The sequence below is a fragment of the Manis javanica genome, chromosome 5 (assembly GCF_040802235.1).
Source record: "Manis javanica isolate MJ-LG chromosome 5, MJ_LKY, whole genome shotgun sequence".
Taxonomy (NCBI): Eukaryota; Metazoa; Chordata; class Mammalia; order Pholidota; family Manidae; genus Manis; species Manis javanica.
Genome location: NC_133160.1, coordinates 98,923,307 through 98,941,118, shown reverse-complemented (window position 1 = coordinate 98,941,118; position 17,812 = coordinate 98,923,307). Strand labels below are relative to the sequence as shown.

Genomic DNA, 17,812 nt, shown 5'->3' with positions numbered 1-17,812 from the left:
TTTATTTCTTTTTCTTGTCTGATTGCTGTGGCTAGAACTACCAATACTATATTGAATAAGAGTGGTGAGAGTGAGCATCCTATCTAGATGCTGATTGTGGAGGAAAAGCTTTCAGTTTTATACCAGTCAGTATGATGTTAGCTGCAGGCTTGTCATATACGGCCTTTAAATTATGTTGAGACATGTTCCCTCTATACTCACTTCTAGGAGAGTTTTTATCATGAATGGGCATTTATTTTTGTCAAATACTTTTCTTGCTTCTATTGAAATGACTATATATATGGTTTTTTATCTTTCCTTTTGTTGATGTGGTATAGCATATTGATTGACTTAGAGATACAGAATCCTCCTTGCCTCCCTGGAATAAGTCACACCTGATCATGGTGAATGATCATTTTAATATATTATTGTATATTATTGAATCTGGTTTGCCATTTTGTTGAAGGTTTTTGCACCTATATTCATCAGGGGTATTGGTCTGTAGTTTCCTTCTTTAGTAGTGTCTTTTCCTGGTTTTTGGTATCAAAGTGATGCTCACCTTGTAGACTGAATTTGGAATCTTTACTTTATTTTTCTGGAATAATTTTAGAATACGTATTAGCTCTTTACGTGTTTTGAAGGATTTGTCAGTGAGCCCATGTGATCCTGGACTTTTTTTGTTGTGAATGTTTTCATTACTGGTTCGATTTCATCACTAGTAAACCACCTGTCCAGATTTTCTATTTCTTCTTGATTCAGTCTTGGAGGATTATCTAGTATTTTATCCATTTTTTCTAGTTTGTCCAATTTGTTGGAGTTTTTTTTCTTTTTTTTTTTTAAACTCTCTTATCCTTCAAATTTTTGTGCTGCTGGTTGTAACTTCTCTTTTATTTCTGATTTTATTTACTTGAGTCTTTCTTTTCTTGATGAGTCTGGCCAAAGGTTTATCAGTATTTTCAAAGAACCAGCTCTTAGTTTCACTTTTTTCCCCCCTATTTTCTTAGTCTTGATTTCATTTATTTCTGTTCTGATCTTTATGATGTCCCTTCTTCTACTAACTTTGGGCTTTCTCAACTTCATTTACTACTTCTTTCTTTCAAGGCTACATTGGTTTCATTGTTTTGTTTTGAGATTTTTCTTTTTTTCACCAAAGAGGAAACAGTGAAAATGAAATTACATGTAATATTGTATAGTGGGATGATGATAAAGCCATAATGAAAACCACAGACCTCCTTCAGTGATGCCCCATCACTCTTCCTTTCATGTTAGAATAGTGTTGACTGAGCAGTAGTGTTAGAAGATGCATAGTCAAGAATAATGATATAATGAATAGACTGGGAGCAGGTAGTTAAGAATCTAACAAGTGCAAAATAAAAAACTGAACAATTTTTAGACACATTTCTGAGTATATTACCTTGTAAGATTTGTGTGAAATAGGAGCTAGCTGTTTATTAAAAGAGCCTCATGAAGTTCTCAGCATAAAAATGTGTAATCAGTTAGATCATGTTACCATATGTACTTAAAAAGGGTCTGGGCTGCTACTGTGTCCCCAAGACCAGTAAATACATAAATTAGAAACAACATACCATATAGGCCCTCTTCTCAAATGACAGTCAGTTACACTCTAATGAAACATTTCAGGAAAGCATTTTGATTATTTCCTAACTAAATGAGAATTCATTGTTTCTTTTTAGGAATGATAGCTGACCTGATGACAGTTCTGGTATTTGATGCTGCCCCCTCTCATGCTTTAGGTGACTATAAATCTAATTCTACCTTTTAAGGCTACAGAATGTTACAATACAGAGTTCTTCATTAGTTTTACCAAACGTGATACATCCCTTACCATCTCAAGATGATAATGTGGAACATTTACATTACTCGATCTGTGGAGGCTTTCCCCAGTCTCATCCTACCTTAAGAAGGGAAATTGGACAATGTAACATGAGGACACAAAAGCTGTTTCATGACTAAAGTTGCCGGATAGAGATGAGCCCTCATTCTTTGTTATGTAGCTGGGCCTTCAGAAGACAGAATTAAGAGCATATTAGTACTCTCAACAGACTGGCCTTGCTAGGAATTGAGACTATTTTGTCACATCAGTCTTTTCTCCTTTTTATTAAACTTTCGATTTAGAAGAGAGAAACTTGCCATAGTACTTCCCAACCTTTACAGTACTGGAGTGCAAAATTTTTGCTTTTATGTAATAGCTGGATATAACACTTTCCCTTGTTTTATTTTCTTTAGAAATTATTTAATTAGCATTTTATCCTTGTGAGGTACAAATAGTTCCTGAAGTGTTTAAACATATATAATTCACAGAAATTATTTTTTCTGTTTTTTATTCAGATTTTAGATACTTTAACACATTCCATCTTCTTTTTTTACTGTAAACTAAAATTCTTAGACGTCTTTAACAATTTAGTTATAATTTTAAAAAAATAGCTATTGTGGCTATCCCAAATGATGATGTACATTTGAAGGTTGTAACACATCCAATCGAAAAAAAAAAAGATAAACAGTGAATGAAAAGAAAAGGAAACAAGGAAGGAAGGGAGGGGAGAAACAACCCACTTGTGCGATCTGTACTTCCTGAAACCTCATACATAGATTTTGCTCACCCTGAGTAGCAGAATTGTAGTTCTATGTAAGAATACTTTGTCATAAAGCACCAATGAATGTCCTTAAGCACTTAGATGACCGAGAGAATCTCAGCTGCACTGGACTTCTTCCTGCCTTGTCCATATCTGCTTATCACATTTTAATGAGGTTTTTCTTTACCACTAGTGATCTGTTCTGGATCACTTTGTTTTATCAGGGTTTTAATCTCCTTTTTTTCCTTGTGAAAGATCTAGTTCACCCCATTGTTTTCACAGTCTTGCTTCCTCCTCTATTTTCCACAAACAGTTGTCTGCTTGTTGTATTTACCCCTGAGCCTTGATCTCAGTGTGCTTACTTAATGCTGCCCTTCTGTTTCCTAACCTGAGTGCACTATGCTTGATATCCATATACCTTTGTGATACACAGATTCTTTCATTCTGTGGTTTGCATCAGACAAAGTTTGATTTGGGTTTATTGACCTTAAAAGTAAAACAGTTATTTTACTAGCAAAAATGTGTTTATTTGGAAACAGTGGAAAGTTGAAATCTGGGACAAACAAGCTACTGCAAAAACCATGGGCTAGTCCAACAAACAAAGGAGAGAAATACTGTTTTATAAAAGAGGAGGAAGTTGGAAGGGGTGGGGTTAAAGGGAAGTCTGCTGGAGAAAAGCAGGAGTTCAGATGAAGATGGCCTCTCACTGGCTGAGTTGCTGAGGTAGTTGATTTCTCGTAGGAGATGCATGTACATTTTTCCCTGTTGGGGCCTGTAACTGATGATTCTTTCCCATTGAGGATTCTTCTGTTGGGGTCTGTAATTGATAGCTGGTGGTACCCCATCAGAGCCTCCCTTTCTGGCCTCCCTACTTGATTTTAGAGAGGTTTCCCTTGGTTAATTTTTATGAGTTCCAAAGTGAGAAGATAGATGAGGTAGCATTCCCTGAGAATCTATGAGAATAGTGTTTTTTTCTTCTTCTTGTTCCAGAACCAAGGCAGAATCCCTGGTCCAATAGAAGTTGGGGCCTGGTCTATAGCAGGTCAGAGGGGATACCTGTTCATGGCATATCCAACATTCTTTTAGGCTGCAAATGCCACCAATATCTTCACATAGACTACATTATAAGGGACTTGTAATGACATTGCTATGATGTGAGCTAGATATTTTCAAAAGGTTTTGGCCATTAAACATTAAATATTAAGAGATAACATTTTTCCATATGCATCAAAACATTTTGAAGTTATGAGACACGTTTAAAAATGTTTAATCCAAGAAACAATTTCTCATTTTGATGAATCCAATATATTATTTTCTTTATGAAATAATGTAAAATACATGTTATTTTATAGGCATAGTAACGGTAATACAGATGAGTTGGTTGCCCAAGGACATAGAAGTATACTGACAGGCACAGGCTAGAATTTATCTTCTGATACTCAAAAACCAAATGCCTTTCCTATTGTTATGATTATGATAGAGAATGAGAACGAGAATACCAAAAAGTCTCTTTAGAATTTCTTTAAGGTTATTTCATTTCAATCTGACATAGTTTTATTTAGTCAGAGCTGATCTTTTGAGCAATGAAAAGACAACTTCACCTTCAATTGAACATTAATTCATACTAATTAGAAGTTAGAAAGTCATGTGACTATGACAGCTGAGCAAACATGACACATCTGAGGAGCTTTTAAAATGTGTGTCTTCAGAGTCTGATGTATCTGATACCTTAGCTGGCAGTTTGCTGTGGGTAATGAAAACAGTAAGACTTGGTCTCTTACAGACTGATCTAAGCAGCTAGTAGACATACGGTACATCAATAATGAAGTGATTCATATTCTCCTTCCCTAATATCAGACCCAGCTCTTTCTTTGCCTCTTTATAAAGCTCTCATAATCATTTCAGTATGAATACACTGTAAGTTATGTATTTAATTAAGCTTCTAGGGGGCAGTTAACAACAGCAGTGCAACTTTATCTTCCCATTTTCCTTTACGTCCTCATCTCCCCTCCATACGCACACTTAGATTTTACTTTCCCATTCTTTCTCCCTTCCCTCTTCCCCTTTGCAATGGCTAGTGCTGCCAACTTTATAAAACTACAGATAATTAGAAATCATTTACTAATTTGAGTAATTTGCTTTGAGAAAATATTTGAGCTTATTGTAAATGAGTTAGTAGTTGAAGCAATGAAGCAAAATTACAAAGGCAAAGAAGCATTAATCTTATTTTACAAAGGTCTTTATAGTCACTTCCCAGAACAGGGTGGCTGCATATAGAAGAAAATTAACATAGAAGAGCAATGAGATCATTTGCACAGGCATTAGCCAAAACTTGCACCCACAGTTTGAATTGAATTATTGATCCCCTCCTAACTGTTCTTTTATTTTTATTGCTAAGATAACCCATCAAATTTTGATTTAAATTTTAGGCTATGAATTGAAGCTATAGATGCAGGTTGACTCTATCTATATCCGAGTAGGTGGGAAGACTATGGATATATAATTTCTTAAGATGCCATGTAGATTATCAGAGTATACACTGGATGGTTACACCACGCTCACTTGCCCATTTTTTCTTACCTAGAAAATTTAATTAGCTAGGTTCCTTCCATCCACATGCCATTCCTCTCCTACTGTATTTTATTCATTCTACTATACCCGATCCAGAAAAGTTTTGGTAGCTTACTATTGCCTGATAGTGACAGATGACATTCAGAGTCTCAATGGACCGTTCCCATATTTCAGATTTGTCAGAATGAATCACTTAATTATTGGGTTTATTTTAATTCTACTTTCAAAAACTATGTGAGCAAATAATTACATACAGCACTATGCTACTAAAGTATGTGTTAATAATTTAGTTTTCAACCTTTCCTCTAATCTGTTTTCAAGGTGAAAGAGAATGCTAGTGTAGTGAAAAGTGATTGACTCCTTCACATTTAACTTTCCTTCTATTTTCAACTTAAAAGTTAACTAAGTACCTAGTTAGTTATTGAATAATGTTTCCTTCTACCTAAAATTGCTGTTGAAGCATTTTTTTTTTCCTCTTACACTTCCAGTTATCTCTGGGCACAGCTTTGGGTAATATTTTAGTTACAAAAATATTTTCTTATAATATGATCACATAAATCCTTTATCTACAGACATAAATCATTCAAGGGTTTGTATTTGAACTTCTTAAAATATGTATTTAAAGTGTGTGGCTATGTAGCAAACCTCTAAACTTATTAAAATGTTCATTTCATTTTTCCTTATTCTTGTAAGAATATTTTATGTATTTCAATTCTAGTTCTTCTTTCTATAAAGGAACTTTGACATGGTGTTTCTATTTTGATACTAGTCTTGTGGGTGGAATATTTGGTCAGGTCATCAAATGATATAGACCCCATCAACTGCTGCTGTTCTCCCTTGTCCCAACCCCACCTAGAGGCCTTGACATAGTCACTTAACTTTAAACACCTATTTCTATTTTCATATGAAAAGCCATAAAAATAAATTCAACAAATGCTTTTAGCTAGCTGATTTTGGCAATCACAGTTTAATATTCTTTAAAGGAAATACCTTATTTCTGTTTTGCTTTGCTCATCCTGTTTGGCCACCTTAAAACCCAATGCCAAGCTTAGGAAAAAAAAAAAGTTTTTTCAACATCTTCAGTTCTTTAATGATACATGGATTAGCCTGTATCAGCTGGACTTCTTGAACAGTTACATTGTGTATCATGTCGCACAAAGAAAAGGGGACATGATAAATGGATATCCTTTTGTTTTGGTAGTTATTAAATGTCTTCACTTTCATACAATGAGAAATTTGATAAACAGAGTGGAGCCTCATGGTTAATGACATTTCCAAATTCTAGGATGTCTGTAAATAATGGAGGAACTTCATTATAAACAATGGAGGATAAAACAGAGAATTCATGACACATGAGAATAAATCACTTCACATCTTATCTATATTTAGAGAATCATGTTAAAGTCTCTTCATTTATCCTCTGATAAATATTTGTTGGATAAATGATGGTGCTCTTTTTAAACGTGAAGTCCAAACGGCTTAATCCAATAACACATGTAACATTTTATAGGTATTTTGTAACACATCTTGCATGTCAGTATAGTGTAGTTACATACAATATAAATTATTCCTTAAGGTATTATGTAGTTGTAGATCATAAACTTTTTGCTTAAATTAAACATCACAGCTGGTTGCTTTAATTTGATGCATTATACCGCAAATGTTTCCACAGCTTGACTACAATGAGCCATACTGCAGGTTCAAAAGAAGAGCGAAGGTCAGTGACCATGAAGCCTAGTCATTTGCAAATTGTCTGTGGGCACATTAAAAAGCAGCCTGTGGAATATAGTTTAATGGAACATAACCAAACAAAAGAAAACGGAGTAGACTATTGCATTGGTGATTCCCTTATGGAAAACAATAGTATAAATTTTTAATCTCATGACAATGCTTACAATAGCACATAAAAAAATAATCATGAAAATGGTGCATTGAGGGTAGTGTTTACTACTACCATTGTGATAGCCCTGTGTGCTTTTCAAACTTAAAACACCATTAAATCTGCAAAGGAAAGCAGTTAGCAGGAGAGAAAAACCAAAATCATTGCCCTCTTTCTCACCTTCTACCCAGGAAGCTTTTTCCCTCCTCAATTAAAGGACCAGAAAAGCTTTCTTTTCATTCATTCTGTTTGCACTCCAAAAGTCTTTTGCTAAGAGGACTGATAATATTACCATTAATATTATCATTCATTACAACATAACCCCAATTTTAAAACTGTTGTAACTCCAAGGGTGTTTCTTCTAACCCATAGCAATTAGCCATAAATATTTTTCTTAAACAATTCATAAACTAAAATAATTTAATCACTCGTGAGCAGAAAATTATCCCAAATTATGTGTTGGCAACACAACAGACATGAAAGAAATTAATGTAACAGTCTAAAACTATTACATTTCAAGCCATTTTTAAAAACTGTAACTGAGTTAACTTCTTTTTAGTCATAACATTGTAGAATTTTAAAGCTGAATGAGAACCACTGTTGGATTCTCCCAGAGGAGGACGCCGCCCCAAATCACTCACGAAAGGTGTCTCTTGATGCAATAAGCAAGAGGAATTTATTCAGGAACCAGCTAGCTGGGGTCCAAGTTAGCCCGACGCAGCGGGTCTCAACAAGGACCCAGAGCACACAAAGCCAGAAGGTTTTATAGCATTTTCAAAAGGGGTAAAATTTTCCATAATCACAGTACAGGGTTTTTTCTATAGGCTCATAAATCTTTGGCTGGTGCCACATCCTGGGGTCTGGTTAGATGAAACCACCTTCAGAATGTCTAGGGTGGTTCTAACGAGATAAGCTAGGTATGTATGATTAACTGATTTACGGTTGGCTAACTAAAGGTCACTACAATTGACACTGGCTGACTAACTTGTTTTTCAAGATTCTAATAATTTTCTTTCTTCTAGGCTAGGGGGTGGTATTTAAACTTTTAAAATGGCTGTACTTATGCTAACTTTTGATTTTTCAGATCCTACATTTCCCCACTTCTCTTTAGGGGCATTCCAATCATGGAATGTTTGTATCTTCTTGTGAGGTGAGTGAATGGTATTGTTGTCTCAACATTAGTACATGAACAGCACTCACTCTTTCCCTAACAAAAGTTATCAACCGATTTAATATGCAGGGTCCCAAAGTGAGGAGCAACACAAGGATGAGTAGGGGCCCAGCCAGAGTGGATATCAGGGTTGTAAACCACGGGGACCTAGTGAACCAAGATTCAAATAGCCCTTGGCCTGCTTCTTGCTCTCTCTTCCTCTGATCTAGCCTTTCCCTAAGTTTTGACATTGAATCTCTTACTATCCCTGAATGGTCTGCTTAAAAGCAGCATTCTTCTTTTAAAGCTGCACACAGTCCTCCTCCTTTTAGAAACAGCAGATCCAACCCTCGTCTATTCTGCAAGACTACTTCAGAGAGGGAAGTCAGAGATTCTTCAAGTTTTGTAATAGACTGCTCTATGGTTTTTAGGTCTTCATCAATAGCAGTCCTTAGTCCTTCATAATGTTGGTTCCCTTGGACAATAGCGGCTGCCCCCGTTCCCATTCCGGCTGCGACTCCTATCCCTAACAACACGGCTAAGGTCAGCGAGACCGGCTCTCTTTTATGTCTATGCCTAGGTTCAAATTCAGCTACGAATGAGAGATCATCATGATACATTAACCTGGGTACTAGCTGAACCATGATACAGAAATCGCGGGAGGAGTTGAAGGCAGAAGTAGAGACACATGGGGTCACTCCAGTATTACAAGCCCACCATCCCTCGGGAGGAGGAACTAGATACTCATTTTTACCTGAGGAGGTTATAGCGATGGTTTCATTACACAAGGCTTTATGGGTGGGGGGAACTGTACCTAAACATCTTCCCTTTCCAGTTACTTCAGTTAGAGTTAGTTTCCGGTGGCTCCCCCAGCTACAGATCTCGTGACGGGTTGTCCTATTAAAATTGCCCAACAATCCTAATCCTTCATAATAAGGCGGCCCAGAAGAGAAACACAACCAACAGGATTCAGTAGCTTTAGGATTGGTGGTGTTTAAGGCCTGGAAAGCTCCTTCAAGGAGGTTGAGGAGGCGTTGTCCTGTGCTAGGAAAAGGGGCAACTTGACCAAGAGTGGAGACAGAGGGAGTGGTGGCAAAGTCTACGGGAGGGGCTAGGGCCTGCTTCGGGACTGGGGTTGGGAGATGCAGCTGATTTCGCAGGACAGTGTTGGGTCCCACTGGGGCGGCCGGAAGGGTCTCAACTTTGAGTCTGATAGTAAATATGAGGCCTTTGTCATATCCAGATTTATAGTATCTGAGCCCCCACTGTCGTCCAGTGACCCATCCATCATACTGGCGCCCTTTATCACTGAACGTGATATTTAAGGGGTTGCATAGCCCTGTCTGCTCACAGTTAGGGGATGTGTGGTTCTGGACTACTTTAAGGAGGTCCCAACTAGACACAGGGTTCCAAGGAGCATTACGTGTAGTCTCACAGCCCCAAGAGCTACAATAAAAAGATTCTAAGCCCCCACACTGTCGGGCTTGTTGGTGGGTTCGTCCGTCACGGGGGCAGACATAGAAAGTAGTGGTTTTTATTCTATTGCGAGCTCGGGGATAACTACACCCACTATCTCCATAGGAAACCTGGCTCTGGGCTGCAGAATAATCATGGTCTGGTGGTCGAATTAGGTGGGCCTGTCTCCAGGGTATACTGGGTATGTCCCAGGTATCTAACCCAGCAACTAGGGCGCAAACATCAGGGTGCAGGGACGGCCACCAGGTCTTGAGGGGGGTGGCCTTAGAAACAGACCACACTGCCTCTCCTGTCTGAGAGTAAACTTGCCATGTCAGCAACCTGGGTTCATGAGGGTTAAGGTTCTGGTGGGTTGGAGGTAGTAGGAACATCAGAATCACTAATAACATAGTTCGTTTTACACAAGCGAAGCTTAAGGGGGTTATCAGTCCGAGTTACTCGCCAGTCCGGATCCGACGGGGGTGCCTTCTTTAGATGTGAAGCGTGTATCCAGGAAGAGACACCGTCCACTTTCACAGCTGTGGGAGTAGTCAGGAGGACGACGAAAGGTCCCTTCCACCGTGGCTCGAGGTTTCCTGTCCGGTGCCTTCTCACGTAGACAGGGTCTCCCACCTGGAACTGGTGAGGCACTGAGAGGTCCTCTGGCCGATAGGCTTCCTTGATGGAGGCCCACACCTCTTTCTGCACAGCCTCCAAGGCTCGTAAGCTTTCAAGCAAAAACTTATTAGTTGCACACTCAGGGAATGTATGAAGATGTGCTGACTGAAGCGGGGCCGGGGCCCCAAACATTATTTCAAAAGGCATTAGTCCAAAGCGGCCGGGAGTGTTCCTGACTCTAAACGGGGCGAAGGGAAGGAGGACCAACCAATCACATAAACCAGTCTCTATGGACAATTTAGTCAAGGTCTCTTTTAGAGTTCTGTTCATCCTTTCTACCTGTCCTGAGCTCTGGGGCCTATATGCACAATGCAATTTCCAATTCGTCCCCAGGATCTTGGCCAATCCCTGACTTACCTGGGCAACAAAGGCAGGGCCGTTGTCAGAGCCGATTACCTTTGGGATCCCAAATCTGGGAAATATCTCTTCAAGGATCTTTTTAGACACCGTCTGAGCTGTTTCAGTTTTTGTGGGGAACGCCTCTGTCCATCCTGAAAATGTGTCTAGGAAAACTAGAAGGTACTTATATCCATACTTAGCAGGCTTAATTTCAGTGAAGTCAACTTCCCAATAAGCTCCTGGGCGATCTCCTCGAAGTCTTTTTCCAGATATTGCTTGATTTTTACTCACGTTTACTAATTGACAGGGAACACAATTTTTTACAACTTCATCAGCCAATTTTCCTAATCTAATAACATGATAAGGGGAGTCTCGAACTAAGGTTTTTAGATTTTTGCTCCCAGATGTGTCAATTGATGTAATTGCCTTAAGTATTCTTCTGCCTCTCTCTGGGGCAGGACAACTTTCCCTTCTTCAGACTTGTATATCTCTTGGGGCGAGAAATTTTTGAACCCTAATTTGTTTATACAAACGAGATCTTCAGGTGTATACTGGAAGCTCTTAATGTGGTTGGCTTCCGGACACACTTGGAGGGGTAAAATGTTCATTCCCTGAGCCGCTTGCTTTGCGGCTTGGTCTGCCCTCTGGTTTCCTTGAGCTATTGGAGAGTTATCTTTCTGATGTCCAGGGCAATGTATTATCGCTACTTCCTTAGGCCTATGGATGGCTTCTAGCAAATCTAAAATCTCTTGTTTGTTTTTAACATCTTTCCCGGCAGAAGTTAACAGCCCTCTCTGTCTATAAATAGCCCCGTGTATATGAGCAGTGGCAAAGGCGTATCGGCTGTCAGTGTAGATGTTAAGTCTCTTACCTTCTGCCATCCTTAGGGCTTGAGTCAGGGCGATGAGTTCTGCTCACTGTGCAGAGGTGCCCGTTGGGAGTCCACTGGCCCATACAATCCGGTCATCATCTACTACTGCAGCTCCAGCCATTCTCTTACCATCCATGATGTAACTGCTCCCATCCGTATACCAAGTCAGGAGTCCCGTTCCTCCCAATGGCTGGTCTTGCAAGTCCTGGCGGGTTCCTGTCTCCTCAGCCAGGATTTCCTGGCATGTATGAAGCACTTCTTTCCCCGAATCGGGGAGCAGAGTGGCCGGGTTTAGAATGGCAGGGGGCGCAAACTCCACACGATCACAATTCAGGAGTAAGGTTTGGTAGTGAGTCATTCTGGCATTCGACATCCATCTCTCGGGTGGCTGCCGAATTACACTCTCTAATGCATGTGGAGCAACCACAGTGAGTTTCTGTCCCAGTGTCAGTTTGTCAGAATCTTTAACTAGGAGGGCCACGGCCGCCACTACTCTCAAACAGGCAGGCCATCCGCTACTCACTGGGTCCAATTTTTTTGACAAATAGGCGACAGGTCTCTTCCAAGGTCCCCATTGCTGGGTCAACACTCCCCGAGTCACTCCACTCCGTTCATCCACAAAAAGGACGAACGGCTTAGTCACGTCTGGCAAGGCCAGAGCGGGTGCCAACAGGAGGGCCTTCTTGATTTCATCAAAGGCCTGTTGCTGTTCAGGTCCCCAAACAAACGGGGCTGCCCCTTTGGTTAGGGGGTACAGGGGGGCAGCTAAGGTGGCATATCCGGGTATCCATAATCTACAGAACCCTGCTGTCCCCAGAAATTCGCGGACTTGGCGCGGAGTAGTAGGGACCGGGATCTGCTTCCGGGCTTCAGTAAGCCACCTTTTCCCTTCTTTCAGTGAATACCCTAAATAAGTCACTTGTTGTTGGCAGATCTGTGCCTTTTTGGCAGATGCCCTATACCCCAACTTAGCAAGTTCAGTCAAAAGGGCTCCAGTGGCCTCTTGACAGACTTCCTGTGTAGGGGCGGCTATCAGTAATTCATCAACATATTGTAACAAGGTTACCTGTGGGTTGGAGGCTCGGTAAAAGGCCAAGTCCTGATGTAAAGCCTCGTCGAAGAGGGTAGGTGAATTCTTGAATCCTTGTGGCAAGCGAGTCCAGGTCAATTGTCCAGTAGTTCCGGTGGAGGGGTCTTTCATTCAAAGGCAAACAGTGGTTGGCTACTCTTGTGCAGGCATAAACAAAAGAAGGCATCTTTCAAATCTAAGACTGTATACCAAGTGTTTTCTGGGGCCAGAGAGCTCAGCAGGTTATAAGGATTCGGCACAGTGGGATGAATGTCCTGTGTTCTCTTATTGACTTCTCTTAAATCCTGCACGGGTCGATAATCTCCTGTTCCCTCTTTCTTTACAGGCAGCAAGGGAGTGTTCCATGGGGATTTACATTTTACTAATATCCCCTGTTCTATGAGCCTCTGGATATGGGGCCTAATTCCATCTCTGGCTTCTTTACTCATTGGATATTGTCTCACAGTTACTGGTAAAGCTGAGGCTTTCAATTCTATGACCACCGGGGGCTGGTTTACAGCGAGCCCCATACCCGCCATCTCCACCCAGGCCCCCGGAAACTGGTTGAGCCACCTTTGACTAACTCGGAAGGGTTCTGGTTCCTTAAAAAGGCAGTACTCGTCCTCTAATCTTATGGACAGAATACTTAGGCCCAAAGGTTTCTTTTCTCTATCAGTCACTCAGGTATCTTCAGCCTGAAAGGATATTTGGGCCCTGACTTTGGTCAAGATGTCTCTTCCTAACAAGGGTGTAGGGCATTCCGGTATAACAAGGAATGAGTGGTTTACTTGTCCCACTCCTAGGTCCACTGTTCTTTGGATAGTCCATGCATATTGTTTCTGACCCGTGGCCCCGAACACCCAAGACTTTTTGCTAGAAAGGGGGCCTCTAGCTTGGGTCAGTACTGAATGTTGAGCACCGGTATCCACCAGAAACTCAACGGGTTGCCCCTCCACCTTCAGAGTTACCCTAGGCTCGGGGAGGGGCTCCGAGCCCCGTCCTCATCTTCTAGCAGAGACAACACCTTCTTCGGAGGTCCCCGCGGTGGTTTCTTAGGGCATTCTTTCACCCAATGCCCCTTTTCCTTGCAGTACGCACACTGATCTTTATCCAAAGGCGCTTGGTTGCCCAGGGACCCTGCCTTACTAGTTCTACCACTAGAGGGCGGGCGTCCCTTACTTTCTACTACTGCGGCCAAGATCTTTGTTAAATTTCTCTCATGCTTCCTATCCCTCTTTTCCTCTTTACTTTCCCTTTCCTTTTCCTTCCTTAACTCCTTCTCTTCCTCAGTCTCTCTCTTATGATAAACTTTCTCTGCTTCTTTCACTAAATCCCTCAGCGACAAATCCTGTAAGCCTTCCAATCTCTGAAGTTTTTTCTTAATGTCGGGTGCCGACTGTCCGATAAAAGCAAGGGCCACTGAAGCACTATGCCCCTCAGAAGTGGGATCAAAGGGAGTATACCGCCTGAAGGCTTCTATCAGGCGCTCTAAGAATACTGCGGGTGCTTCAGTGGCTCCCTGGCTGACCTCTCTTACCTTGGCCAAATTGGTGGGGCGTCTTGCGGCCCCACGGAGACCTGCCACCAGAGCCTGGCGATAGATGGTTAGTCGCTCCCTACCTTCTGGAGAATTAAAGTCCCAGTTGGGTCTAGTCAACGGAAACCCCCTCTCTATGTCATGAGGGAGTTGCGAAGATCGCCCGTCGGTTCCAGGCACATTCCTTCGTGCCTCCAGGAGAATCCTCTCTCTCTCTTCTGTGGTGAAGAGCACCTGCAAAAGCTGCTGACAGTCATCCCAGGTGGGCTGGTGGGAAAACATCAGGGACTCTACCAGACCAGTTAGTTTCTGCGGTTCCTCTGAAAAGGGCGGGTGGTTAGCTTTCCAATTATACAAATCAGCAGAGGAGAAGGGCCAATATTGCAGAGGTTGGAAAGGCAGGTCCCCTTCTTCCCCAAGGATGGGACCTCCATAAGATCGGAGAGGAAAAATACCCGGTGGGTCCAAGGTGGCCCCTCAGCGGCACCGAGTCCCCTGGGCAGGTCCTGGAGCCGGCCCCCCTGCCTCAGCATCAGGGACTGAGGGTGCTGGGGCTGGCGGTGCTGGGGGTGTCGGGGCCGGGGGCACCGGGGGTGCCGTAGGGGCGGGGGGTAAGGAGGGGGAGGGGGATCATCAACCATTAGCAAATCTTGGGTATCAGGGTAAATTTTGGTAGTTTCTTTTTCCTTTTTCTGAGGTTGAGTCTGGGCGGCTAAAACTCGAGGGCCCATTTTCTTTTGTACCCAGGGCTTTACCCAGGGCGGTGGGTTTTCCACCAACTCTTGCCAAACTACAATGTAGGGTTGCTGATCCGGGTGTCCTTGAGACGAATCCTGGAAGACAACAGCTTTCACTGCTAATAAAGTGGGGAGATCAAAAGTCCCCTCCGAGGGCCACCCAACATTGTAGGTAGGCCATTCAGAGGTACAGAAAGTCTGCCATGGTCCCCTTTTCACTTCTACTGACAAGTTATGTGCCCTCGCTCTGACTTCCGTCCAATGATCTAACGTCAGGCTAAGGGGGGTCGTCACTGTCCCATTGTCAGTATAACAATAATTAGACACGTAAAAGACACAAAAAACAAAGACACACACAAATTAGACACACAGCGGCCGCTTTTTGTTTTCCTCAGATTCTCAAACAGAAACCGAAAGGAATCAGAGGGTTGATACTCTCGGTGCCCAAAAATCAACCTTATCTCATCAGGTTCACTTTGCCAGAAAAACAGACGGGAGGCTACCAGGCGTCCCTGGCCCCCCAACCTCCCCGAGGTGTCCCCCAGGGTTGCAGCCTGCAGTGCTCCTGGTACGTCTACCGACCGCAGTCTTGACCCCTTTACAGGATCGAGACAGCTGCCAGACAACGGGTACCCTTTCAGAATTCAGACCGGTCTCACTGAAAAACAGAAAACAGAACACAGACAACCCAAGGCGCCACTAACCTTACCTCTTCCTCCAAGAGTGACTTCGGGAGTGAAGCGGGGTGAGCGCACGATCCCGGACGAGCCCCCAAATGTTGGATTCTCCCAGAGGAGGACACCGCCCCAAATCACTCACGAAAGGCGTCTCTTGATGCAATAAGCAAGAGGAATTTATTCAGGAACCAGCTAGCTGGGGTCCAAGTTAGCCCGACGCAGCGGGTCTCAACAAGGACCCAGAGCACACAAAGCCAGAAGGTTTTATAGCATTTTCAAAAGGGGTAAAATTTTCCATAATCACAATACAGGGTTTTTTCTATAGGCTCATAAATCTTTGGCTGGCACCACATCCTGGGGTCTGGTTAGATGAAATCACCTTCAGAATGTCTAGGGTGGTTCTAACGAGATAAGCTAGGTATGTATGATTAACTGATTTATGGTTGGCTAACTAAAGGTCACTACAATTGACACTGGCTGACTAACTTGTTTTTCAAGATTCTAATAATTTTCTTTCTTCTAGGTTAGGGGGTGGTATTTAAACTTTTAAAATGGCTGTACTTATGCTAACTTTTGATTTTTCAGATCCTACACCACAAGATGTCTAAGAGAGTTTGTTCTCAACAAACTAATCATCTTTCGGTTCAGAAACGTTAGTTGTCTCCAGCGCGTAACTCCCTATTGTGACGTTTGTGTTACCGACCTGCGGTCATTGAGTTGTTCAGGCTAGAACTAGCGTCAGACTGGAAGTGTAGCTTGGACAGGGCTGTACTGGGACTTATTCTAGAACCCAGAGGAGAGAAACCTCTGGCTGGCTCTCCCAGGAGGGGTTGGGAAGAGTTTAAAGGAACTTTTATCAGGAAAGGACGATGTCAAACATGCCGCGGTGGTGAATTTCAGGAATTTGAACGCGCAGGTGCAGTTGGCAGAGCTTGCATCGTACATCTGTATCTCGTCAGCACGGTAAATCTCCGCCCCTGGATGTGATTTTTAGTATTATAAGGAGGGGAAAGGTCAGCCCTGGAGTCCATCTTGACACAAACTCTTCTGGTTGGTTCTCCGCAGCTGTAGCAGCTGAGTTCTTTGGGTAACATTCTGCTCCCGCCTTCTGTAAGATAGACTGCCCAGGAGGCATGCGGCTCATCCTGCCTTCCGTGGAAATAAGCAAGGAGCACTGGTTTCGTGGTTAAGGTGAGGGGCCCGAGTTCAGTCCATGCTCTGTATAACTTAAATCTGGTTTTTATAAGAAAAGTCAGGCCCTTCCTTGTCTATATCATTTGGAGCCCAATCCAGTCCCATTTATGTATCACTGAACTGCATACTCAGTTACAAACTCTGACCTAGCCATTGTGTGTGTGCATGTGTGTGTATGTTTCCTTAGCAACTATTTTTGAATGCTCTTCAACATAGCGCAACTACTATCTCCTCCTAAGTTACCCTAAATCTTTTCAGTCAAAACTAACTCTGCCTTTATTGGTAAATACTCAAAACTTATTACTGTGGAATTTGAGTTATGGAATTTCTTTTGTCTTACATTAGATATTTTTACAACCAGAGTATAAATTCATTTGTTTCATGTATCATTCATCTCCTATTCAGCCCCCCATTCTTCTATGTCCCTATGTCAATGTGTACTGAGATGAATTGCATCATTCTAATTCAACTTTTTCTCTTTCTCCCTCCCTTCCTTCTTCCTTCCTTTATTCTTTTGCTCTCTCTCTCTCTCTCTCTCTCTCTCTCTCTCTCTCTCTCTCTTTTCTAAAGGAGAAAGTTGAGCTTCAGAAAGATGGTATTTTCTAAACAAAACAAATTAGTATTATTTCCAGGATCAAAATCCCAGTCTAGCTCATCTTACATAGGTGCCCCATGACATACAGGTGAAAATCTTGCTCTGCTTTAAGTAATTATATGATCAGAGTTTGCTTCAATTTTACATTAAAAACTTGACTCAAAGTAGGCTAATCCTTGGTATTTTTTGTTTAGCAGCAATTTCTATTTCTAAGAATGAAAAAATTCTTTTGACTATTTTTGTAATCACAGAGTAAAATTTCTATGAGAAATTACACAATTAATTACAAAATATCGAGAAACTCAAAAGAATCTATTGAATTTACCTGATTTTGGTTACTATTACATATGATTTTTGTCAGTGTTTTCTTTAAAATCTTTTCTTCAGGTTTTTAAAATGCTCTTTGTATATCTTCAAGTAGTTAAAGTATTTATTTTCATTATTCCTAAATTTGTTTCATCTAGTTTGAGATTAGTATGAGGTATCT

General features: G+C 41.7%; 1 protein-coding gene across 8 annotated transcripts in view; it reads left to right on the top strand.

Moving 5' to 3' along the window:
- CCSER1 (coiled-coil serine rich protein 1) overlaps window positions 1–17,812 on the top strand; it is a 1,413,823-nt gene that overhangs the window by 743,579 nt on the left and 652,432 nt on the right. For 4 of the 8 annotated variants that reach the window (XM_073237297.1, XM_073237298.1, XM_073237296.1 and 1 more), the window contains exon 9: window positions 6,817–6,861. The exons of the other annotated variants lie outside the window; for them this stretch is intronic. In XM_073237297.1, the coding sequence (XP_073093398.1) occupies window positions 6,817–6,861 (45 nt within the window). The remainder of the gene's footprint in view (window positions 1–6,816; window positions 6,862–17,812) is intronic. 8 annotated transcript variants of the gene reach the window in all.